This window comes from Platalea leucorodia, assembly GCF_965183815.1.
Source record: "Platalea leucorodia genome assembly, chromosome: 14".
Taxonomy (NCBI): domain Eukaryota; kingdom Metazoa; phylum Chordata; class Aves; order Pelecaniformes; family Threskiornithidae; genus Platalea; species Platalea leucorodia.
The window spans coordinates 9,109,000-9,135,395 of NC_138836.1; the positions used below are offsets into that span (position 1 = coordinate 9,109,000).

Below are 26,396 nucleotides of genomic sequence, written 5' to 3' on the forward strand. Positions count from 1 at the left end.
AATAGATATATACATTATTTTAAATACTCATAGAAATTTAATATACAAATGGCTCTGAATATACAATAAAATAATGTGGTAAAAAAATCAAACTATGGTGAGAATACCACCATTAGGCACAAAGTATTTCTGGTGTTAGCGATTTTAAGGGAAGTCCAAAGACAGATTGTTTATCATTTGTCTGGGTATTTCGAGATGAATCCCTTCAAGATAATGCAAGAACCTATAAAAAGAAAAGTGACTATAAGGGAACAAAGTTATTTCCAAATACAAGGCAACGCTTTTATTATTTAGAGAGGCAAACATTCACCTTTCTTGTCTAGAATTATTTCACAAAATATTTTATTAAAATTCTTAACTACCTTGTATATTGAAATGTAGCAAGATTTAGGAAAACCAAAACTTACCTTCTTTTAGTCTTCCCTTGCTCTTTAAGCTTCTCAGACCTACAGATACTGCGAAGAGTGGGGAGGTATTCAAGTACGCTGGCTTGCTTATTACCCAGGTTTAAAGGACTTCTGGAAAATACAGTTCTGATGACTGCCAGCCTCTTCTGTGCTTTTTTGTGAATGCTAAAATGGAGAATGAAGCTTTATTGTTTCTTGTTCAATAATGTGCAGTCCCTGTTTTGTTCCTTTAAGACCAAATCCACTGGTTTAATTAAACATACTGAGGTCCAAAACTGCATCCCAATGGATTAGATGCCTGCAACTTCTGACCGTGTGCTGCTTACACAGCACCACAAAGCTGCACTCAGAGACAGAGACAGGAGGGACGGCAGTTTGTTTGGCCAATGCTCTTAGCTTAACTACGAAGCCTAATCTGGGGAGGTCTTCACAATCTAGTTATGTACATGAGGGTTAGTACTTCCGTCAGACAGTGTAAGCAAAAGCGCCTGTGGTCTTCAAAAATAAAAAGCATCCCGTGATTGGTTTTTGCCAGAACGTCAATATCAGATCCAACGTATAACTCATGATATATTGGCTAAACTCGGTGACGGGTTAGATGGCTGGCTCCACTGTGACATTGCTCCCCTGGGTACTGACTTACAGAAATCAGTCTAAGCTATTTCCCTGTTCAGAGACTTGAATAGGTTTTATTCACCTATTATGCCAATTTCATGTAAGCCGACTTGTTTATGTTAAAAACAATCTTTCATATCCACACTTGCTAGCAGCAATGTATTCTTTGATCTTTTATAACACATTAAAGGTTATTCTTCGTTAGCATAAGGTACTACAAAAAAATTGCAATAACAACTTTTCTCTGAATTTTGTTAGGTCTCCATCAAGCAACAGCTATGCATTTAATACAGACTCAATATGACCAGGCACTGGATGAAAAATTTGCATGTCTGGTACTTGCAGAATCCATTTTGGTCTAACTGTCTGTCTTGACAGAGCCATTCCTTTCGGTTTTTGTTTTTCTTCTGGGGGTGGCAGTGGTGTGTGTTTGTTTGTTTGTTTTTAAAGTATAGTCAGGCTATTCAAACAAGAAAAGTCACTTTTTGCAGAGATTGTCAAGCAGTTAATTTACGCTTATTTAAGCAAAGCGAACAACGTATTCCAGTGTTTTGAGACATACCGACAACATTCACCTTGGTATGAATGTGTATACATAGTATCTGAAACAGTCTTACACCCTGTGAAATGCTTTTCTTGACAAATAACTGCATTATATTCCAGAAATATTAGCGGAGTCTTACCTTGAATCAGCCGACTGACTGAAGGATACATAATTTCTTGTGCTTGAAATATGCAAAGTAAGTCCCTCCAGTTGATCGCTTTCAGGTGTTTTACTGGTACTCAAAGAAGATTCCAAGTTTTGTGAAATATTAACAGAACATTTGTTAAAACTGAGTGCTTCAATAGCTGCCATTATTTCACTACAGCTCTGGGAACTCCACCAATCAGTATCTTCTATACTGAATTCATCACAAAGACCATTTTTGATTTTGCCATTTGTCCAATTAAATCTTTCATCTTTAGAAAACTCCAGTGGTTCCTTGGTGTTAGTGTTTACACAGCAATCCAAGAAAGACATGTTCTCCACAAATTCAGTCAGTGAGTTCAGACACTGAAAAAGAAGAGCAGACCTTTTCTCGTTTGCTGAGGTTTTAGTTTCAATTTCTTTTTCTTCTTTATTCATCAACAATTTTGATTCCTCTTTATGCACTTCATCACGTGATGTAGGACCATCCGATGGCAAAGTTATGAATTCAGCTGAATAGTTCAGTCCAGTATCAAATAAGTCACTATCATCCAATATATCAAGCCTTTTCTGGTTCTTTGTCTTTTTAGACTTTTTTCCAGAGCTGCTTTTTCCAGAGCAATAATTGTCAGTAGATCTGCTTTTGGCAGAAACTATGGTAGTCCTTTCAAGTATAGAGTTAGAGGCTTCAGACTGGTTTGAAAGAACTTGCACTGGTAAGGGAAGAATAAGTTCGAGATTACTATATATAAAATCCACTTTCTTCATCTGGAATTCTGTGAGAAGCTGCATCAATTTATTCCATTCCCCCATGGTTGTGATTTTGTGCTGTAAAATAATAATAATAAAAAATTATTAATACTTTTTTTAAAAAAAATAAAAATATTATTACAGAAAATCTCATACTCCTGGCTTTGTGTTTATGAGGCGAGGGACTGTTTAGCTTGCAGGAGACTGCCCCAGTTCAGATTTTGCTCAATAACAACAGAATCCCCTAATTTCTACAACAAACCCTTTCAAAGAGATTTGCTTCTAAGAAGATGCTATTCATCATGACGATTACGCTCAATTATCCAGCAATCAAAATTATTAGCTAGTCAACTACAAAAATACCTTAAGAAATGTAAACAAATCTTCTGAAGGCAACAGGATATTCTTAAGGCCAAGCAATGTCTCTACACAGCCTGTATCACATTTTGGAAACTCCTGAAGACGTGCATCAGCTTGAGAAAAATCAGTAGTCTTTTCAGAATGAATTACGTGATCTGCTTTATCTGTCTCATCGCCTCCTGCACAAAGATAACATGTGTTACTTAAAAAGAAACAATTGCATCGTGAAATTGATTCTTTGCCTCTTTGCCTCAATTCCTTTTATAAAGGATACCGTAACTGTCGCCTCTTGCTGCAGTTCTGAATGAATATACCGACTGAAATTAGTCATCCCCATCCCCATGCATCCTTCCCATTTCATTTCTTTAAGCGTTACTAATCTGCCTGCTCTCCCTTCTTTGCAAGTCACCATTTGAAATGGTCTCTTCTTCCTTTTATGCCCCACTAGCCTCTCTCTGTTGCTCACTCACGCGCCGTCTCGCTCACCCACACCTGTGAGGATATTCTTCCTGTATCCTTTGGGACCAAGTTCTTACCCTTGCTGCCTGCTTGCTAGCTGTCCAATTTTTCTCCTTTTTTCAGTTCTGCTTCTTCTAGTTGAATTACCTACAACTCAGCTAAATGGATAAACAACTGCAAACTCTGAGTTGAAGGGAAACTACTGCTGCCTCCCTGCTCTGCCCAATTTTGCTACTGTCCTGGTTTCGGCTGGGATAGAGTTAATTTTCTTCCTAGTAGCTGGTATAGTGCTGTGTTTTGGATTTAGTATGAGAATAATGTTGATAACACACTGATGTTTTAGTTGTTGCTCAGTAGTGCTTACACCAGGCAAGGACTTTTCAGCTTCCCGTGCTCTGCCCGGTGCACAAGAGGCTGGGAGGGGGCACAGCCAGGACAGCTGACCCCAACTGGCCCAAGGGCTACTCCGTACCGTATGGCGTCATGCTCAGCATATAAAGCTGGGGGAGCTGGCTGGGGGGGCCGCTGCTTGGGGACGGGCTGGGCATCGGTTGGCAGGTGGTGAGCAATTACTTGCTTTGTATATTCTTTTATCATTATTACTATTTTATTTTATTTCAGTTATTAAACTGTTTTTATCTCAGCCCATGAGGTTTGTTTGTTTTTTGTTGTTGTTGTTGTTGTGTTGTGTTTTTTTCTTTTTTCTTCCCCCCCGCCCCTTACTCTCCCAGTTCTCTCCCCCATCGCACCGCGGTGGGGAGTGAGTGAGCAGTTGTGTGGTGCTCAGTTGCCGGCTGGGCTTAAACCATGACAGCTGCTCAGAAGAGGAAAGGGAGATAATTAAGTACCATAATGAAGGGTAATAAACAGGTGCAATAAAAATCAAACTTGTAGTTCCTTATGCATATATACAAGGCTTTGAAGTATCCAAAAAAAAAACCAATCCAAAACCGTACCCAAATGTTTAGGAGTCTTACAGAAAGTTACTGTCTATTCATACATGTCTAAGAATGGTTTGATTTAATCAAATTCATGTTAAGATGGAGAATTGTTTTTTAATTGAATTAAATCGACTTACCATGATGCGCCAAACATTTGTCTTTCAAGCATCCACCTCCACTTCTAACCCAAAATTGTAAGTAGAGAACGCTTTGTCTGATATCACAGTTATTTGTGGTTAACAGAGCAGCTAAATCTTTTACATCTGTTCGTAGATTCTCAGCCAGACACAGCACTTGGAGATAGCTAGCAGCATTAATCTAAACAAAAGTTAGACAAAGACCACTGAAAACAACTCTTACCACTCAGACTCAATAGTCACACAGAAGCAAATTATTCTATTTATGCTTGCAACACATTTTTCCTTTCAATACAGAACATTAGTTTATTAAATTAGATTACAGTTACATTAAAACCTCTATAGAAAAGCAGAATACTGTACCAAATTTAAACAGTCCACATCAGGGAATTAAGTTAAATTTAGAAATTCAACTCATTAAAAACAAACAACACACACATATTCTGCCTATGTTCCTGAAACCACATACACCTTGCTTCTCATCACCAATGAACAGGTTTCAGTGAACTATATTCACTACAAAGGTTTTTCTTTCTTTCTTTTAACTCTGTAATTGTCTGGTAGCCCAAAAGATTTTCAATTTCTCATTAAAAAAAAAATTCCCCTTCTCAGAAGTTAGTTCCTTCTGATTCTCATTTATTTAGGTTTTTCATACAATATATAGTTACAAATAAAACTATTTGCCATACAGAATACTAGTGTTTACATTAAAGGAATAACCCATAATATTTCTAGAATAGTTCCTATACTTTTTAATGAATGAACCAATACTGGCATAGTCAGCCTTCAGATCAAAACTATCAGATATATCATCTATGAAACTACTTATTACATCCTAAAAACTAAATTAAGTGATAAAGTGATGTTCTTATTGTAATTCTCTCAAATACTGAATGGTTAAGAAAATAAATCTTCCAGGCTAGTAATAAAAATTCTACATGTAAAGATAAATACATCCTACGCATCCTTGCATAAAACCCGAAAACATAATCTTCTGATGAAACAGATATATTACATCAGATAAATATAAACCTACACCAACATTTAAATTTCAAACTTAAATTAGCTGACAATTACTTGCTTAGGACGTATCTGCATTTCCAAACACAGACTTACCAAGGAAGGGGTTCGGAAGTTGATCTCTTCAAAATAGCCATCAAATGTTAAGCTGAATGTTGGATCTATATAAAGAGATATCAGCGAACTGTTATGACATTATGTTCAAAACTAATTATTTTCTTTACCCATTAGAGCAACCAGTATCTTTATTCAAATACTAAAATACTTGCTTTATAGTCTCCACTCATTTAATTTTACATTTTGGAGCTGTATTCAACCATCACCATTTAAACCATCTTGTTAAAAGAGGCTCTCTCGTCTGAAAAGCCTAATTACTGTAACAAACACTACTCACCATTGGTAGTAAGAATTACAGGTCTCTTTGCAGTTGCCATGAATGTCTTTATTGCACTTAGAAATCCTGCATCTTCATCAAATATTATATCTACCTATAGAAGACAAATGAAGAGCAAAATATCAACAGCTTTAACAATAGCTACAAGCTCTGAAGCTCTGAATGCAGTCATACTGTTAACGACTGAGTAAGACTGCACATTAATACAGGTTTCTTGAACATGCACGGGCAATGACAGCATACGTGCTTCAGGTGAAGTTCGCTTGGTAGCACACAACACTTCCATCACAGTCTTCCGTGCTGAAGCTTACAAAATCACAGATGGGGTGAGGTTGGAAGGGACCTCTGGAGGTCAACATGTCCAACCCCCCGCCGCTCAAGCTGGGTCACCTACAGCAGGTTGCCCAGGTGGCTTTTGAAGTTTGTTTTTTTCTTTTTAATAGAATTGCACCAGTGATCTGTAGGATCAGTTGCCACAGTTGGCACCATTGCTATACCTCCTTTATTTACTTAAAATTACATTCTTGGCTGCAATTCTCTATTCTTAGTTTAAGACTCAAAGACATTTTTGGGCAAGGGGTTAAAGAAAAGAAGAATTTAATGTGGGCTTAGATATTGTAATTACTGGGGTGTTAATGGTGACTTTTAAAGTGTCTCAGTGCATTTAAGTAGTGTAAAATCATAAACCAACACTTTTGGCATAATCAAAGGAATTAAATTAGCAGAATCCTGCAAACTGTTCCAGCAGTGAACAACTGTTGATAGATGATAGTTTCTTTATCTTTTTAAATAACAACCCAGGATTAAAAAAAGTACTCATGACGGTGAAATCATTAAGCATTGAATTAATTTTTAAGAAGTTGATAAACCTCACACTTGAATCTACCTAGAAGTCTCAAGTAGGAAGGGAAAAAAAAATTAAACTCTTTAAACATAATGAAAGGACGTATCGCTCGCATCAATATATGTCACGTGAATTTTACCTCTTCAAAAAGAATGAGAGATGTTGCACTTTTCCTGTTGTGTTCTCCTCCTTCTACTTCTTTGTTTATTGACTTAATTTGAGCATCTTTCTTTTCTTCATGTGAATTCTGAGTATTTCCTGCAGATGGGCGAAGAATTGAGCAGGAAGTAAAGGAGGACTGAAGCCCTTTAATATGCATCCTAGACACTGGTTTCAAAAACACCGCATGTATAAACTGCTTAAGAAAATCTACACTGACACAAAAAACTTAGAAATCTGACCTACCCCCTTTTCTGATGTCTCTTGTTTAAAAAAAGTTGCAACAAATTTGTTGGGAATTCAACCGTGTTTGGTGAAGGGCTAACTATGGAATTCATTCTGCACCTAACCTGTTTGTGACCTGTGATGTCTCAGGGGCACGGAGTAGCTAAGTCCTTCAAGACAGTGCAATACGATTGCTTGAAAAGACAAGGACTAGACTTGGTTGCCCCAATTCAATCCAGCACTTTGCTCGTGCATTCCTCTGTACTGTCTGTGCAAAAATACTGGTTGTCCAAATATATAATTTCCTTTCTAAAAACCTGTCTTCTAAAAACCTGATTCCATGAAACATTTGGAAATATACCTTCCAGTATTAAGCGACTCAAAGATTTCAGCATGCCTTTCTATGTATTAAAATCCACAGTCTGCAATCTTAATCCTATAGCATTAATTCTGATATATATATATACCACCTAGCACAAGGACCATTCCACACCAACCTGACACAGGCACTGAGGTAATACAAAGGTGTGTTTTTCTAGAGACAGATTTTAATTTATCTTCTCTCACCTAAATGCTCTGGGGGAAAAAAACAAACAAAAAAACCCAAACAAAACAACTAAGGAAAAGCTACTGAATTTCAGATAGTCTGTACCCTAGTTAACTCTCCTGTAATACAGAGTAATGACTGCTTTCTACGTAGTTAGGGGTATCTGAGATGCATTAAGTAACTCTTGCCGGCAGTTAGAGTGTAATAAAGTGTGCTCTACTCTTTTCTCCACACAGCTCCACATAAACAGTAGTACAGTGTAGCATTTCCATCTCCAAAGGTAATTCATGATTAAATAGTGATACCTACCTTTATTTTTTTCTTGAGATGTTACTGCTCCATCATTACCTTTACGTTTGGAAGAAATTTTGAAATAGTTTGCAAGTGTTTTAGGGGGCAAGCTTCGTTTTAATCCTGCTCCTTTTGGTGACAGTGGAGGTTTTCTTGGTGAAATAACTTTCTTTGGAGAATAATTTTTTTCTGCAAGATACGTTTTATATCAAACTTAAGCTGTAAATGTAATCTCAAACTGACATTTGTCAGGCAAATTTAGAGCAAATCCCAGGTTTGTATCTAGTACAGGACAGGTTTACTGTGCTGATTTCTGCTTATTTGCTTTTCTCCTGTTATAGGAAATGCTTTCTGTTCAACTTTCTATTCACGTGCCATAGCACTTACTCCACCACTACAGAAATAACTTAAGGTAACCAAGAGTCAGTCATTTTGATAAAGTCATTATTTAATTTGGTATGTAGTTGTGTTAACCAACAGAGCATTTCTTATTATTATGGCCAGATAAGCTGAAATTTGCTATCTTTTTTTAAACAACTGATGTCTAAAAATTGTTTTGGGAACTCAGTTCCAAAAAAAAAAAAACCAACCAACCAACCAAACTGAACCCCACAACCAGAAAAACCACCCCAAAACCCAACCAAACAAAACCCCCCAGATATAACCATGACACTTACTTGGTGACTTGGCACTGCTACAACTGTTAAAAAAGCAAGGCTTATGTGCATTAATGCCTTTTTTGTCCACTTGATGAGACTGAGTAGCTTCTTTTAGTTGAGACAGTATCTGTCTACCGCTACGCTGGCAAGAGGCATTGACTTCAAATATCTGCAACGGTATTTAATTTACACACAAAAAAAATTTAGCCATCTTGTATTATGAATGCTTTCATATCACTAGTTACAAATAAGAAAACGGCACTGAGGAGAGGACTCCACAAACCTTAAAACCAAGCTCCTGAGCACAAGCATATACTGCAGCAGTTTTCCCCACTCCTGGTGGGCCAGTTATCAGAACTGTATTGCAAAGGCTAGTCTCTTCCTCAACATCAGATTTATTATCTTTAAAGTCAAGGCTGTCCAAAGAACCTGTAGAATTATTTAAAAGAAAAGAAAGGATGCATGTCATTTTTATGCCAACTTTAACAAAGAGAAGCTATATATATTATTTTTAATTCTATCAGCACCTTCATGCTCTTTGTCCTCCTTTTCCCCTTTCTGGTTTCTTTTTTCTTCCCAATCAGCTCTTTTTTTCCATTCTTTTAACCAACTATAAAGGGAAGGAACAAAATAAAAAAATAAAAATTACTGCTGAATAAAGTGAACCAAATTCAGATGGAACAGAACATAAAACTAGGGGACATCAGCCACTTGTTATCCCCCTCAGAAACTTATCAAGTCCTTTCAGATTAAAAAAAAAAAAAAATTGTTCAGGGTTTGTTTGATTCTTTTGTAAAAAAGGGTTCCTTCTTCATTCTCTGTTCTATTGGCTGATCGGTATAAAAACAAGTCACTTGTTAAGCTACTTAAACTGTGGAAAATGCTTTATCATTCATAGTTTAGTGCTGTTTGTCAGGTGGATCTTTAAATTCTGCGTAAGAGCCACAACAATAACTTAAACCCATACAGAAAACTTAACTGAAAGCACAATATATTAGATGGACTTGAGCGCTAAATTACTGTCAAAAGCAGAGGCAGTGCATCAAGATGAGGATCAGGCATGCTTGTAGGGAAGTATAGACAAGTACTGGTAAGTTGCTATCTCTCATTCCTAGTGTGTAAGCTTAAATAACCTGACAAAAAATAATTTTTACTAAAATTGTATTTCATTCTATCCCACAGCCTAATGTAGCATTTCATGTGTGTTTTTGTTTTGTACCACACCGTACGAGCTACTGAGGTATTACTGTAAAAGAAACCATGACCCTAAGATCATTCACACCAACTGACAGTTTGCTTCTGCAACTTTTCAGAAGTAAACCAAAACAAAGGCCACAAACATACACTCTGTAAGTGTTAATCAAGCACAGTGTAAAATAATTGACTTTGCTTCTTTGAACATAATCAAGTAATATGATGTCTTGAGTTATTTTAAGAATGGATCCATGCTCCCACTTCTGACCTGTGCAGCCTTTCAATTTCTTTCTTGTTCCCTACAAGTTCACTGGAATCTTGAGGCTGATATTTTTCTGTCCAGAGCATGTCTTCCTTTTCAACACCTACAGAAAAAAATATTATCCACTTTTAAATACTTCTTCATGCAGAAGAGTCGATCAAGTCTAGTAGAATATTAAGACTAGATATGATTTTTGCACCACAGTGGAAAGCTGACACACATCATATATACATTCCCTCAATGCAAAGAGAATTAAAATAAGACAGGAAATGCAGTTACCTGAAAGCACATTTGGCTCTGATAAATATTCACTGTCTTCTGTCATAACATCTGGTTTCTGGGTCTTGTGTTTTCCCAAATGCGTGGCTTGTCCTGTCTCTGCTTGTTTTTCTCCAGATACAGGAGAAATAAGGTTCCTGGAAACTCTGGATCTTATTTCAGTCTCTGTACCTTCAATTTGTTTTCTTCTTTTTGATTTGTGGTCTTCCGTTTCTTTCCTTTTCCTCTTAGTTTCCTTCCAGTTGTCAGAATGCTTCTGATTTGCCTCACAATTTGCAGTGCCATCTCTGTTTTCTAAGGGGGAAAAAAAAAAAAATTAAAAATTTCAAGCTACGTCCATCACAACCGTATGTTTGTTTAAGTCATATTTGAAGAATTTGGTCAAAATTATCTAAAATGTGAGGACTAATTTATTTCCAACAACAGTATTCCTTCACTGACATATTTCTGGAAATTCCAAGCTGCCTTTTTATGCTAGAGAGAATGAGAGTGTGAGTTTGTTTTTCCCTACGTAGATTACTAACCTTGTATACTGTTTTCAAAAACCAACCGTTCCGTTTGCTTTTTCAGAAACTTGTAGAAGTATTTTCTCACAGGAAATTGAGAATTAGAAGACATGATCTCATCTAGTAAATCTTTCCTGAATGTGTCAGGAAAAACTGGTCGGTGGCCAGAAAGCTGTAATACACACATAAAAAAATTATTATTCGAAAACATTACACAAAATAACAATGACAGTTTTGTGTAATTTAAATTGGTAGCTGTCTTGTTAAACCCAGAGATTAACACAGAGCCTTGAGAGTTGTCTAATGTTACAATGCAGAATGGGTAAATCACACACAAGGGGCGGGGGGAAATCTAGGACTGAAACAGATTCAAGCTATGGGATTTTTTAAAACCAACAGAAGTCCTAAGAAGTAACAAAACAATTTCAATTTTCTTTTCATTTTTCTGGTAACACAAGCCCCCATTTTAAAGTACTAACCACAGGTAGAGAACAGTTTCCAGTTAGTTTTGAATTCACAGTAGAGAATTCCCCAAGTGAAAGAGTGATTTCTGTGACGTTAGTGACTTCAGTATTCAGTTTCCTTAGCTTAGTTAATAGAGGACACGATGGTGATTTCAATTTCCACATTGGGTAACCTACAAAAGAACCCCCACCAAAAACAAAACAAGAGGATGCTTTTGTTAACAGAACAGAGATACAGTCACAGACAAAAACATCCTACATTAAATAAGAGTAAATGCTTTTAACTACAGCTTTATCATGTCAAAGCCAAGCTTATTTAACTTACACTGCATCAACTTTTTATCTTTAGTAATTCCACCTCCCACAAGCAGAACAAATTTGCACATTTTTACATACAGCATTTCTCCAGTAAGTTGCTCCTGGGCTTTGCTTGCTCTAAATAACAACCTGTGCCCTCACTGGGTCTCTCTAGGACAGATGCTCACCAAGGATTTTGTTTGTTTATGGACGGGTTTGCAAATATAAACTCTGACAAGTGCTATTCTACCTTCTGCTTTTCTGTCATGCCCTTTCATAAGAGCACTATAGCACACTCCCTCACTTAGTGGAAAGAAATGGGCTGTTCTTTTCTCTTTTGAGAAATATTTTTGCCTTTGTCAGAAGGAAATGGTTTCTGCCCCAGTCAGTCCAACGTGCTCTCTATTCTCCAAATTGGAACGTCAAAGACTAACTTTTTTGACTAGATATTAAGAATTTTGCATTCTCACCCGTGGATGTATACATTACTTCAGCATCAATTCGTAAATTGTCTATTCAAAAACACCTCACTGGAAGCTTGTAAGTAGGAAACTACCAGTTATTTCAGTCATAATAGTAAGTTCTGCTGTTCAGCATTTTTCTTTTCTGCACAGATTTACTAGAATTTATTATATACATTTACACAGTGGCTGAACAAAAGCTTACAGTCATCCTTCTGCTGTACGTGGACAACAGTCTTAAAACATGAACTTGCAAGAGAGTATGCTTCCATTGCTGCTGCTTTCTTTGCAATCTGTCTTTTCAGTGACTCTGGCAACCCACTCATCAAGAATTCACGTTTTGCTCTGAACTGATCATCGTCTTGAGAATTTTCAGATGCATCTTGGCTTTAATGAAAGTGAAAAAAAAAACAAACAACAAAAACATTAAAACTACCAGCTATGTAAGGCTTACAACAGAATTTAATCACATTCACTTCTACACAAGAGTTAGAAATATTCTGGGACAACCGCTAAAATTAATTTAAATGTCGTAGTTTACATTTAATTTTAAATTTTGTGTTAGAGATTTTAATTTTAAAAAAATAATCCCCTGGTACTTTTATATGCAATTTAGGATTTCTTTTTAATCAGTCATCAACTACATTTCCAACCATCTAAAATAGTTCAACAAGGGTTGAAGCACTCCTGAACAAAAAACCAAAATTTTGCAAGCAGATTAACATATTGATCAATATAAAAACCATGAACATTAATATCACATGTCAATAAACATATTTAAATTTGTAAAATGACAGAATGTCAAAGTAACCTTGAAATATATTTTGATTCTTAAGCAATTGCAATCTTGAAAACTGACCTGCTGTCATCAAAGATCACAATTGGTTCACCTGCAGAGCTTTGAGCATTTCTGCCTAGGAAGGAAGGTGGATATCCCAGTTTTCCTTTAAAAAGAAAAAAAATCATGATTAGATTAGCACTGATATAGGATTCTAACCTTGCTTCTTTGTTCACTGTCTGTATGTTCCATTTAATAACATTAGGGAATCTCCTTTTCTTAAGGGAAAGCTGAGCAATTTAACAAAATTATTGTTGTATTTCTAGTTATTTCATCACTATAGACATTATTTTCTGTAACATTAAAAAAAAAACCAAACAAACATTAATTTAGAAGATGACAAAACATGGTATACTATTGGCAGTTTTTCAAACAAACACAGTTTTCCCTGAATGAAGAAAAATCAAAGCAGCACATGTAAATAACCTCTGCACCATTAACTCATTTCATAAAAATAAAAGTTATATATTGGAATATTATACAAAAAAAATCAGAAGAAAATATGAATGTAAGCTGCAAAGGCAGCTTTCTAAAATAAAGTTATAATAGTCAATAACTGTAATAAAAATTAAACACATTCAGTAAAACCCAATTACCATTTGAGCTCTTTGCAACCTTCAAGTTTCTAGGCTTTTTCCCCAAAACATCATTTAAGCTCCGAAGATTCTTTTGCTTCACATTCTGCACTGTAGTAGTGGCATTACTCAGGCTTGAATCTAAAATTATTACCGATTCCTAGAGGGAAAGCAAATAAAATAAGAAAGGAAACACAACTTTTCCTCCTTTATTAACAATACAATTTAGTGATCAGTACTGAGAAAACTGAAGAAACTGCTAGAGAGCTTAGAAGTTAGCAAACATAATTTGAATATTATACAATACCATACACAATATTACTGTTATCTACACAGAAATAGTATATAGAATAAGATCTCCAATATATAAACAAAGGCCAGAATTACTCTCACCTAAATTTAAATGAAAACAGACACATTTGAAACAGACACCTTGCTGTCCATTAGGAAAGAGAAACAGTCACTTCTAAAGCGTGACCATCTGCTGCATTTCATAGATCTGCATTAGGACGAGCTTTCCAGTCTACACCTGGCAGTTAGTTTTCTATTTGAAATTTACCATACCATGGCATAGATACCTACCTTAGAAATAAGATTCTTTAAAAGAAACGTTTGCAAGATAAGAAACATTTTTGTTGCTTAAAATGAACCACAAAAACATCAAAATAACTTTTTCCCCTACAAAGTATACAGGCTTACTTCATCGTCTTGTAATTTTTTCTTTTCTGCAAGAGCTCGCTGTCGAGATGAGCGCCTCACAGGAGTTGGCAAGTCTTCATTAACCTTTGATCTATTATGCCGTATAGCCTTTGCTTTTTCAATCAGCTGTTTTGCTTTGGATATATTTTTAGAAGTAGAGCTTATCTGTTAACAAAGTACAGAAGAACCAAAATACCTAGCAATTAATAGCAATATATTTGGTAAGTATTTCACATATTAATAAAATTTTTCACATTAATAAAAGCATATAATTTTTATAAAGTTCTATTGGTATCAAAAAGAAAATGAGAGAATAGAAAGGAGGAGCAAACCAAGATGATATAAATACTTTTCAAAAGGGAGTGAGAGCCCTACAAGGGGATCCTCCAATTTGTCCACCGAACAAATGAAATATGGGCAGTGACATTCTTAAGCATAAGCTGTTCTGCTGTATCCAAGCACTATGTCCCATCCCAAGAGCCTGCATCACATGAGCATACTATTTTATTGGATTTTTTGTTACAAAAAGTAGATTTACACAAATAAAACATATTTTAAAATCTACGGTACTGTAACTGTACAAGAAACTATCTCAAATTCTATCATAAATCACAGTAATATTCTCTTTCCGTAGGGTATCTAAGAACTGTCATATTGTATGATGTTAAACTGTCACATAATACTGAATATTAACACGATTATATGCGTATAGTAAATGAGAAAATACTGAAACACAAACTGCTACATAAATTACCTTTATATTTTTGGAGTTAAACTCTTCATTTTTCATTGCTTCAGCTTTATTTGATTTTGTAGTCGCATTGATACGTGTAAACCTCATTCTAATTAGGGAAAACAGTATTAAGAAATTATTACTTTTTAATAAAAGGAAATGTTAATCTCATTTTCAAAAGCCTTTAAAAATACAGTGCTGCAAACAGAAGCAACCCCTCAATTGATGGTGTCTTTGTTTTTTTTGTTGGTGTTTTTTTGGTTTTTTTGGGGTTTTTTTGTGTGTGTGTGTGTTTTTTTTTTTAATGTCTTTAGTGCAAATACATTTATAGAGTCAACTTCGGTTCTTCTGTATTATTATCCACCACAATCAGTTTTCATGCAGCTCTGGTATGCATTCCAATCAATTTATAATTACGTCTTACTCTTAAAATACTTGCAGGAAAACAACGTGCGAAAAGGTAGAATATACTCTAAAATGTTTACCTTATCGGGCTGTTTCCATCAAAGGGCACTGTAATCACCTCAGCTTTGTACACGTTACTTTTCTTCAAGGATCGCTTGCTTGCTTTTGGTGTAGAAGTCTGAAAAGGACAGCCACTTAATTCATCTTCAGAAAAGGTATTTCTAGTACTCTTTTTTTTAGGTGTGACATTTGTTGATGTTCTGATTTTCTTCTGCCTTAAACTCCTCCTTAACTCATTCACTTTTGGACTTGATGAAATTCTTACATCTAAGGTGTTTTCCTTAGTAAGGACATTAGCTCCTGAATCCTCACCTTCATTATAATTGCTAGTATTTGAGACATTCGTTTCCTTAGTTTCCGAAGCCTTCCTTCTTCTGTTTCCTTTTTTCTGAAACTTTTTAGGTCTTTTGGTTTTAGTTCTATTGTTTTCAGGACTAGAATGTGTATATTTGTCCACATGCTCTTCTGGTACTGTACTTTCTAAACCTTTATTTGAAGCAACGTCACCTTCAGGTCCTTCTTTTTCTTTTGACGACTTTCCGATGGCTTGCTTTTGTTTTCCAGGTGCCTTTTTAACTCCAGCTTTTATTACGTCTGATGTTGGTTGTCTAAACGCCTTCATAAACTGATGCCTTTCTTCCAGAGTACATTTTGGCTTCAAAGAATCTGACCCTGCAGTCTCTAGTACAGCTAACTCCAATTCTTCTTCCTCAATAACGACATTAGATTTTCTTTTCTGAGTAACCTGTTCAGTTTGTTCGCTGTCCAAGAGGGGTGGGCTACTTTCTTTTTCCCCTACACATCCCTTCTGCTTCAAAAAAATGGAAGCGATTTTCCTAGAGCCTTTTTGCTCCTTATGCAAAGGAGCTAATTTTGGGGGAATGGAATGAACCTGGGCAAGGACAGTTACAGTTCTAAGTGGTAGCTGTTGAGATTCCTCACACTTTTCTGGGTCACTAATACTACCACTTTTGTCCGTTTCATTTGCTGTAGCAGAATTGTCCATTGTTGGCTTTGTGTCTTCTTCAACATGATCTACGTTATTTTCTCCCTGACTCTTCAAGAAGTCCTCAAATGACACTGTTATTATGCTATGATTTACCTGTGATGTCTTATCATCTGTATGAACTTGAAAACCGGAGTCACTAATAGTAGCGTCACACTCTGCTATTGTAGGAGATACCATCTTTTTCTTCTCTTCAGTTTCCTTTTTACACTTTTCGTTCGGCTGGTTTTCAGATGAAAAACTTCCAGACAAATCCATATTTACTTTGTGCTTCCTTTTCCTTGATTTTCTTATCCTATTTTTTGTTCCATTTATTTCAGAACCAACTTTCTTCGCAGCTTTGCTGTAGATGACAGCATTTGAGATGTTCTCTCTTTGCACATTATCTTCTGCTAATTCTCTTGCACATTTTTGGTCAACTAAAGTACAAGTAGCAATAAAATCATTAGTGTCTTGTTTCAGTCCTGTTGTTTCTCTATTGTCACCACCACTAATTTCTATTTCGTGTTCATTCTCAGATTCTTTCATCTCTCTTAGTTTATTATTTAAATTAACTCTCTTCCCTTTCCTCTTCCGCTTTAAAAGTGGTTTAAAAGGTAAGTTACAGTCTTTGTCATCAGCATCCAACGGTGTTTTATTTTCTCCAGCTACAACTGGTAATGCAGGTTTCTCAGTTAGAGATGTCTTTTTAAAATAATCCAATATATTGTTGGATTTCGGTGGTGACAACACTTTATCCACTGGTTTTGCTAATGGTGAAAAATACCTTGTGATTGTTTTTACAGAAGTATCTTCCTCTCGACGTTTCTTGCATGGCTATAAAAAAGTTCAACATTAGTCTTAGTTTTTAAAAACTTAAGATGACTTAGTGTGGTAATATAAAGCAGTACAGTGTCTGCGGTATATGTTAGTGACACTAGTACTTTTTCAGAGGATAAAAAACTCATGCCAATGCGCTAAGACTGCGTGCACATCAACTTTAGCTCCATGTTTCCAAAAGCCATTTAAGCTTGAAATAAAGATTCTACCATTTCAAATAAATAAAAATCCCATTCTGAAGCTTTGAGACCACCAAAACTGAAGGTGACCACAAGGTCTTCAGAACAGCTCTGCAGAGACTCCATAATCCTAGAGTTCAGAAAGTCTACTTCGATTCAGGTGATCTACCTATTGGTTACCTCAAGATATTCGCCAGAGCATTTGTAGAGCACTTAACAGAGAATTCCAACATCACTTAAAGATGTATGATCCTACTGTAAACATCTAACATATCTTAAAAGGAAACTATACCTTTTAAAATACTTACAGAAAACGAATACAAGAGAATTCATATCTCATATCATAATTCAAACTATGAAAGAGAACTCATTTGTACGACTGCAAGAGAGATGGCTCACAAAGACTTTTATAACTCTCCTAGTTTATTAAAACCCGAACTCTTCCGAAATCACATCATCTGAAACTGAAAACACTTCTTCCCAAAGCTACCGGGGACTCCGCCGGGGCGCCCCAAGAAGGCATTTCGTGACAGCTTGGCCCGCGGCTGCGCTGCGCTCCCGGGCGAGGCTGCGAGCGGCGGGCACCGGGCTGGGCAGCGGCCCCGCGGCGCTTTCCGCCTCCCCCCGCCACACCAGCCGCGCCGCGTCAAGCGCGAACGACAAAGGGGCCAGGCCGCCCCGCCGCACCCCCAAGCCCGCCGCCAGCCCCCTCCCCGCCCGCACAGCGCGGCGCCCCGGCCCGCCTCCCGCGTCCCCACCTGAGCGTCGCCCTCTTTCCCGGGGAGGGAGGCGGCCGCCGCGGCCACGGCGACCCTGCCCACCATGCCCCGGGCGCTGGCGGGGAGCGGAGCCCTCAGCCGCGGGGGGAGGCGCGGGGTAGCGCCATGGAGCGGCCCCGCCGCGGCCCGCCCGCCCGATGGCCGCCGCCTGACAGGAGCGGGAGCCAGGCGGGCAGAAAGGCGCGCGCGGGACGAGATTCGGACCTCCGCGCGGAAGGGGGCGGCGCCACGGGGCCCCACGTGACCCGCCCGCGCGGCCAACGGCCGTCCACTTTCCACCCTCACGTGACGCGGGCCCGCAGCCAGGCGCCCCGCCCCTTCTCCGCAGGCCCGGTCACGTGACGGCGGCGCCGCGCCCGCCCCCCTCCTCGCCGCTGTCAGCCGGGTTTTCGCGCCGCGGCGCGAGAGGGGCGGGGCACCGGGCGCGAGAGGGGCCGAGCTTGGCGGGGCCGAGGGGCTCGGGGCTCTCTGGCAGCGCGCGCCCTGCCCGCCGCCGCCCCAACGGTCGCTGCCGTCGCCCCCCGCCGCCGCCGCCGCGGGGCCGGCTCCCCGCCGCGCTTCCCGCTCCGCCCCGCGGGGCACGGCGCCCGGATGTGGGGCCCTTCCGGGGGCGAGGCCCGCCGCCGCCGCCCCGCCGGGTGCCTCGCCGCCGCGGCTGCCCATGGAGGCCGAGGCCGAGGCGCGGCTCCTCTTGCAGGAGGCTCGGGAGAGCATCGAGGCGGCGCGGAGCTACCGGCGGGAGCTGGAGCAGCGGCTGCGGGGGCTGCACCAGGCGCGGAAGCAGGTGGGGAAGCGGGACGGGACGGGACGGGGCTCTCCGGAGGTGCTCAGCGCCCAGCCCGGGGGGGGACGAGCGGCCGGGGGGCGCCCGCCCCGCCGCTCCCGCCTCCCCGGGGCTCCGCGGTTCGCCCGCACCTCCCGCCCTGCGCCGTGTCGTTCGGCGGTGGCACCGGCTGAGCCCCCCCGGCGGCTCCGGCCGCCAGCGAGCCTCCTCCGGGGCAGCGGCAGCGCTCGGCCCCGCGCTGCTCCGCCGCAGCCCCGCTCCTCGGGTGAGCCCTGCCCGCAGGCAGCGCGGAGCGGCCTGCTGGAGCCTGGCGGCGGCGTGCGGGGACGGAGCGGGGCTGGCTGCCGTCACCCCGCCGGCGCCGTGCGTGTTGCCCCGTCGGTGCCGGAGACGGCGGGCCGGGGAGCGGAGGTGTGGGAAGTAGCGGGAAGGAAGGGGTGCGAGCTGAAGTCTGTTGCCGAACTGAGCCTGATTTTCGGGGATGATAGGGAGGTTTCCTAGGCAAGAATAAAGATGTCTAAAGGAACTACGTTTTCTAAAGTAGTCGGGATGCTAAACCTTGTTTTATAGGGAGCGTCATGCCTGTCGTCTTCCCCTCGCATCTAAAAGATACCTGCCGAGGCCAGGTACGCTCTAGTGTCGTTGCTATCCTGAACTCTGCTGTCCCCATGCACCAGGCTCCGTGGGTCACGTACTCTGCGGGTCACGTATAAGTGTTGCCAGCGTTCCAGGTTAGCTGGTTTTTCTGCAGCTGTGCACTGGAGCCGGAGGAGGGTTTTCATTGGGACTGGGAACCCACCCACTCTGCTGAAGATGCATAAGATACGCAGATGTGGGTAGGGAGATTGCAGAGAGCCGGTGAAGGACTGGCTTCTCTGCTAAAGTGTCCTCTCAGTGTTTTAGTTTTTGCAGACTAGAACCAATGTCTTGCTATCTTTGGTTCAACTCTGCAAGGGGTAAATAAAAAAAGACCAAAACCAAACTCAGAAAATGTTTCTGTGGTGACCTGATAATTTTTCTGAAGCAGATTCCATTAGCATAGAAATCTGCTATAAATCTGCTAAGTTAGCGTCCTGCTACTGAGTGAATGTGGGCGATCACTATACATTACATTAGTCATCTTCAAAACCGCAAGCTACTTAAGAAAATGAATTGTTCCTGACTGTCTTTAATCCAAACCTTGTCATCTCAGAGTGTTGCCTGATAACTCAAAATGTATTGAGAGGGAGCCAGTTTGCCTTTCTGCAGTGGCTGTGAGTGCGTAGTTAGCTTACCTTTCTTTGCCTCTCTGGGGCAATTTCTTTGCTTGTGTGCATGTTTCTGTTTTCTCTCTTTCCATCTTCAAGACAGCAGCTATTTTGTCTGCAAAGAATCAGCCGTGCAACAGATATCCAAGAATTCCCCGTGTCCAGAAGTGCTGAATGTCTTAGACTGGGGTTCAGATAGCGGAAGCTTTATTATTTGGGGGCTGGTGGGACGGTGCGATAGGAAAAGCGCTGTAGACCACTTATGTTGCATCCTTTCCTTTTGGACCAGTGGGATATGACTTTCCAACAAGCTTCATGCCGCTCTGTGCGTTCAGGGACTTGCATTTCCTCTTCTGCGTCGCTGGTAGTATCTGTAATTGTGAGGCTGACTCTTTGGGTTTGTATCTGCCTGTAATGGAGGTAATGGGCTTGGAGAAGTGACTGTTCTGTCTTCCTCCGCCCCACCCCTTCTCGAATCGCAATACTTCCCTTTTTTCTCAAGCGTTGAAATAACAAGAGAAGGGAAACTGAGCTGTGTGGCAGCTGCAGAGCTTCATGAATATTACTTGAAGAGGAAATTTATTTTACCTAACCAGAGAACTTCCTGTGTTGGTTGTCTGTACTTCTAAAGATCTAGAAATTACGTGTAAGGCCGTGTGCGTGTTGCAGCATTTCCTTGTGTGTGTGACTTAAAAAAGTTGTTCACAGGGAGATGTTTACTTCTGGCTCTTGCATCTTTAGCTCAGGGGTGTTCAAATGCATTTTCTTCCCTAAAAGTCAGATTCAGCAAGTTTGCAAACATTTTAATAAGCACTTGTAGAACTTTCTGTGGTCTGGTTCTTCCAGAATCAAACCAGACTTGCTGTTCACCCTGCCCTGTAACCCTGGAGCACAGACAAATCAAAGGTGGCTATTTGGGGAAAAAAAAAATTAAAAGAAAGCAGCTTTACGAGGATTTTAAAAATCCGGTGAAGCGATAGGGCCTGGAAAAGTGCTTCTAGATAGTCTTCTAAAAGCCTGATATCTTTTTGTTTCCAGTGAGGATTACCTGTGTATGATGGCAGAGTGGTTTTTGAACAGGATTACAGCGATTTTGGGGGGTGGTGGGGAGAAGACCTACAGAGCATTCAGACTTTTCTGATAAGAAAAAGTCCTTGATTGACGTACATGTAATGCAGTTTGTATTTTGCTTAGTTAATAAGCTCTTCCCCTTGTCCAGGCTGGTTTCTTTGCCTCCTTCCCTGCTGTACATGTACTAAAACTGACTACACGAGTTTGTTACCTGCCGGTGGTCCTTTTTTTAAAGCTGACTTCACACGCAGCTTTGCACCCGCAGATGCAGATGAGGTGGTTCAGAAAAATAAAAGATGTGCGTGGCCTTTGCCTTTATCCTGAATCCTTCTTTCCTGTTACCTGAATTTAGATCAGAGAAAGTGCAACGTTGACCAGAGATGTACTTGAGCAACATTTTAATGATTTGAAAGGGACCCTAAAGAAGCTGTTGGATGAACGACTGATGTCCCTGCTGCAGGAGGTGGATGCTATAGAACAAGAGAGCATCAAACCCTTGGATGAATGCCAGAAGCTAATAGAGCACGGAGTCAGTACAGCCGATGATCTGCTCCGGGAAGGTAAGGCAGGACCTGAGGCTAAGTCTTAGCTCTACCTTCCAGTGTGTGTGTGTCTCAAAGTCTGGAATGTTCCTGTTCTGATCTGCATATTTGGCTCATTTTGGACTTCTCTCAAACCAAATGTTAAGAAGAGGTTGAAGTTGTGTAGATGTAATGAAGAGCTGATCAATATTATTTCCTACAAATCCATATTTTAATATTTCACTCCAGTCCTAGGGTGTGCATATGTCAGCGCAGCCTCTCCCTAAGGGCAGGAAGTATCTGCTTTGGAAACGTCTCACTGCAGAGATGTCCTGCACCCCTCCACGCTAGGAAGAGGATTATGTCGGGCTACTTGAAAATAAAATACATCTTGGGTACCATAATAACAAAATGTCTCTGTTGGTTGAAGAAAGTTATTTGTGTCTTAATGGAATAGCAGCTGAAGTAAACAGGTTATCTTTCCTGTTAAGTATGATTATGTTCACTGTTGATGGGGAACATGAGGAATGGAGTGGCCACTGTATGGGAAAAATTTCTCCAAAAAGTCTGAGGATGAGGCAGACAAAAATAGATATGTGGAATATTATTGTAAGGGCCAGTTTGTACCCTACTGATGCTAAATACCTAGCCAGAAAGGAATGTCACTCTTGACTGTTTTCCCCACACTGGAGAACCTACTGGGAGCATGTCTGAGCCATGAGTATGTTGGCAGTTTCCTTGCATTGTTCTCGTGTCTCAACTTTAACTTTCTTTCAACATGATCTCAGTTTTGAGAACTAAAGTGCATCGAGCAGTCTCCCACGGGTAGGAAGTCTACCAGCTCCCACTCAGACGTGAGCTTTGCGCTTAAAAACCATGCTGGCTTGGTAGCTCTATGCCTCCTGTTCACAGGAGTAGTGGCAATATTTTAGAATTAATTTGTCGGGTTTTTTTCTAGCACCACAACCTCTGGGACAGCTGGTAGTCACCTTGGTTTTATTTTAAGTCTCAAGTTACTGAATCACAGGGTGGTGGCAAAGATTGCCTGTGTTTTATACGGGTTTCTGTCAGATCTCACGAGAGCCTGACGAGGCTGCGCGCCTCCTGTCCCGTGGGTCACCAGGCCCTCTGTAGCAGTAGGAGCATTGCTAAGTCATGTCGTCAGAATGAGCAGACGTTGCATCTTAGTCACAAAGGAGTTAAGCCTCCATGGTTATTAAATCTCCTGCTGCCAATTATGACGTATCCTTTTCTTTAGAGATTTGTAATGTGTGTAATCCTCCATTTGGAAAAGGACTGGGCTTGCTTGTGTTGTAAATTACCATAAAGTCATCAGATAGGAGAATGGAGCATACGTCTCTGTAAGATGAAGTGTGGGACGCTACTTTATATGGAAAGTTTATGAAAAGATTTCTATTTATCTCCACGCTTTAATGCATGGATTATTTCCTTCATTATGACAATAGTTACCATTTAGATTGTAGCAAACAGAACAGCAGTTGAAATTATTTTTTGCTTTTAAGCTCCTGCTTTTTTATTTTCTGCTCGGTGAAGATGCTTTGCTTTTTCCTTCCTTTAAAGCAGGTAGAGAAAGTGATTAATAATCCCGATTTCCAGCATCTGACTCCAGTTCTGCTACTGTCTGAGACCTGAGGCAAATTATTACATCTGTTATGGGTGCGTCTACAGGAAGCTTTGAGAGCTTCAAAAGTTGCTAGATAGGCTTTATATTGTTAACTATATAATTTTATTTTCTGGCTAAGAGTCTAGCAAAAGTGCTGAGAATGCTTCTTGTTTAATTGGTTGTTCGTGTCAGAACTGGTTCTTCTTTGAAGCAAAGAATGCCTTTCTTGGACATTTTCTCATTAGGAATATTTTTACCATTTGATTCCAGGAGAGAGTGCAGTCCATGGAGATGTGGGACAACAGAATGAGAAACTGTGCAGCTTTACAAAAAAAGCTTTACATATTCAGCTAGATAGGTAAGAGACTGACACACTGAGGTGATCTGAGGCAGCGGCACATGTGCTCTTCCTGTACAGGGGATCTTTTCTCCTTTGAAACAAAAGCCCTTCTGCTCCTTTGCCTTAAAAGATTCGTTTGAGGTGTTACTGTCCTGTTTGTTTCACAGACTGTCATTGGGGCTGGCAGTCACAGAATGGAGCAGTTTTCAACCTCCATATGTTCTGTAGAAATATAGGCTGTTTATTTGTGAACGATGAAACCGCTCCTTGTGGAACAGCCTGTATTTCAGAGTATTTACTGAGAAACAGACAGTCTGGTTAGGGCTGAAGCACAATGTTTTCTGAGTCTTTTAAGTTTGAAATGCACATGCCAATTTCTGCAGCTGTTCTCTCTTTGCAAATCTGCACAGATTCAAGTGTATGGACAAAATATGAGTTTGTAGAAGCTGGCCCCTTTCATTACAGCAAACTTTCCTTTCTCAGCTTACCAGAAGTGCCCTCCTTGGTTGACGTGCCTTGTTTATCTGCCCAGTTGGATGACTGCCTTCTTACTATATTGAAAAATCAAATATTCAGACATGGAACTGTGGCATCTCACCCACCTGTACAGCTAGAGGAATTCGTTGAGAAGCCTGGAGGTATCTTAGTCCGATGGTGTAAGGTAGGTAAAATATCCTGGGTGAAAATCATTCAGTTTTGTTGAAAGAAACTGAAAAAAACACTTTCTTTCTGGATTCTCTACTGCCTTCAAAGGAATAGCCCACTCCAGTGTGTAGTTAGAAACTTTAGAAGAGATTTTTATGGTAATGGCCTCATTTAAAGGCAAGGTAATCTAGTACTAATGTTGTGGTTGGCGCTGGCAGTAACACTTGTGTGTTAGACTCTTGCTGTTGGACTCTACCTGCTCCCATCTGCAGGTAGAAAGGGCCGACTCACTAATGCACCTCTGCCTCACAATCTCCTTCCCTGCGCATGATAAAATCAGGAGGGACAGCTGAAAACACTGCTGTCCCTGCTTCCCATGCTTAAACAAGTGCTGGGTACTGGACAAGCAGGAAACGCCTCCTTCATGTACTTTTCCCACTAAGCAAATGAATAGTGGAGAGTAATCTATCTGTGATGCGGTTGTACAAACAGGACCGAGAAATCCTGGTGTGTGGGTTTCTGACAGGTGATCTGCACGTAGCCATTTGTGCTGTGGAACGAAGTGGTTCTAACCCTAACCCAAACACTCTCAGGGAGACTGAACTTCATTGCTGGGGTGATGCTTTTGTTCCCTTTGAAGATGCTTTAGCAGATCCAGGATGAGGCTGAACCTGTTCTGTCTGTTATGCTTTTACCCCTAAACATGTTTGTGTTCTTAGGGAGACGCAGTGGATAGAAAGAGAAAATATTTTTATGTTGGCATTAGCTAGTCAAGTAGCCTGTCTCTTCGATACAGAAAATCTATTTTTGAGTAAATCACTGCTGTGCTCTGATGTGGTTTAGTTGTTGTTGGACAGCTCTACGCTCCTTGGCAGCATTAAACAAACTTTTGTTGTTCTAGCAACAGCCAGCCATGGTCAGCCATCCTTACCTTGTAAAGGATGTGGGCTAAATTATAAAACCATAGGTGCTGTTGTCACGTGTGGTCTGATTTTCGGTGCTATAGAGGAGTTCCCTGAATCTGGTCATGCTTGGGGGATAATAGAGCTTTTGTGGGGAGGGGGTGGGAACCTCTTTTAACTTAAGAGATGTCAAGGAATTGGAACATTCCCTGGAACAGTTTATGAAGGTTAATAGTGAATTTCCCTTGCTGTTAAAAACTGGCACTGAATTTCTGCTGCGAATTTGTCTTCGGCTTTTGGCTGAAGGATCTTGTTATATTTCTGCTAGATTGAAAAGCCTTCTGTTAAATGTTTCTTCTCCTATAGATACTTTTAAACTGTGAGCAAATCATTCTTACACTTCTTTTTGTATTAGTTGGTTCAGACACTGATTTTATTTTCTATAAGGCATGCTTTCTGCTCTTTAATACCTTGTGACTGAATTGCCTTTCACAGCCTGCCGTACTATCCTAATATGTGCTACTTCAGAGGCAAAAGAAAAAAAAGAGAGCGTCCTTATTAATGTAGTAAATGTTTTTCTAGGTGGATGATGACTTCATACCACAAGATTACAGACTGCAATATCGTAAGGGTACTGCCAGTCACTTTGAAGATGTGTATGTCGGCTCGGAGACAGAGTTCATAGTGCTGCATATTGATCCTAATGTTGATTACCAGTTCCGAGTCTGTGCCCGAGGAGATGGACGGCAAGAGTGGAGCCCGTGGAGTGTTCCTCAGATCGGCCGTACCACGCTAGTTCCCCACGGTACTGTTTCGTTGCCGTTCATCTTCATCTTAAGCCCGTGTCATCAGTGCAGCACTCCTGAAGGTCTATAGCTGAATGATTACGGAGCTGCTTTTTGTATGATGATGGGGTGTCCTTAGCTGTGATGTATGTGTGTAAGGTATGATGAACTGTCCTTTCATCCTGCAATTTATTCTTTGCTTCGTAGTGTGAGTGATAGTTCATGAGCCTTTCCAGCCGGCAGCTCGCTGCTTAGCCTTGGAAAGCGTCAATGAGCTAGAAGCGAGGCATTGTTTTCCCTTGTCCCTCACCCCTACCTAAGCATTGTCTGATGACCTACAGTCACGTAACAAGCTCTTACCTGGGAGAGAGAAAAACCTAAATTTTCTCTTCACTTGCAAATTTTTCAGGGCAGTGGGTCATGAA

At 40.4% G+C, this 26,396-nt stretch overlaps 2 protein-coding genes across 3 annotated transcripts in view; one reads left to right on the forward strand and one right to left on the reverse strand.

Moving 5' to 3' along the window:
* On the reverse strand, nt 1-20,190 carry ATAD5 (ATPase family AAA domain containing 5). 2 transcript variants are annotated; one of them, XM_082326806.1, is made up of 23 exons: nt 20,111-20,190; nt 15,290-17,091; nt 14,826-14,913; nt 14,072-14,236; nt 13,394-13,532; nt 12,819-12,903; nt 12,165-12,346; nt 11,217-11,374; nt 10,756-10,909; nt 10,232-10,525; nt 9,959-10,055; nt 9,024-9,106; nt 8,780-8,925; nt 8,515-8,665; nt 7,856-8,026; nt 6,755-6,873; nt 5,772-5,865; nt 5,474-5,538; nt 4,358-4,538; nt 2,824-2,999; nt 1,706-2,538; nt 408-572; nt 1-223 (listed from the first exon to the last, which is right to left on the reverse strand). In XM_082326806.1, the coding sequence occupies exons 1-23, from the start codon at nt 20,150-20,152 to the stop codon at nt 145-147; spliced, it is 5,469 nt and encodes a 1,822-aa protein (XP_082182932.1). In that variant the 5' UTR covers nt 20,153-20,190; the 3' UTR covers nt 1-144. The 2 variants fall into 2 exon arrangements, with proteins under 2 accessions (XP_082182932.1, XP_082182931.1); XM_082326805.1 differs by lacking the exon at nt 20,111-20,190 and adding an exon at nt 18,032-18,101.
* The window catches only part of CRLF3 (cytokine receptor like factor 3), a 15,994-nt gene continuing 8,235 nt past the window's right edge, over nt 18,638-26,396 (forward strand). The window contains exons 1-5 of the mRNA XM_082326807.1: nt 18,638-18,836; nt 21,507-21,714; nt 23,570-23,657; nt 24,123-24,300; nt 25,769-25,991. Coding sequence (XP_082182933.1) covers nt 18,714-18,836; nt 21,507-21,714; nt 23,570-23,657; nt 24,123-24,300; nt 25,769-25,991 — 820 coding nt within the window. The 5' untranslated portion in view covers nt 18,638-18,713. The remainder of the gene's footprint in view (nt 18,837-21,506; nt 21,715-23,569; nt 23,658-24,122; nt 24,301-25,768; nt 25,992-26,396) is intronic.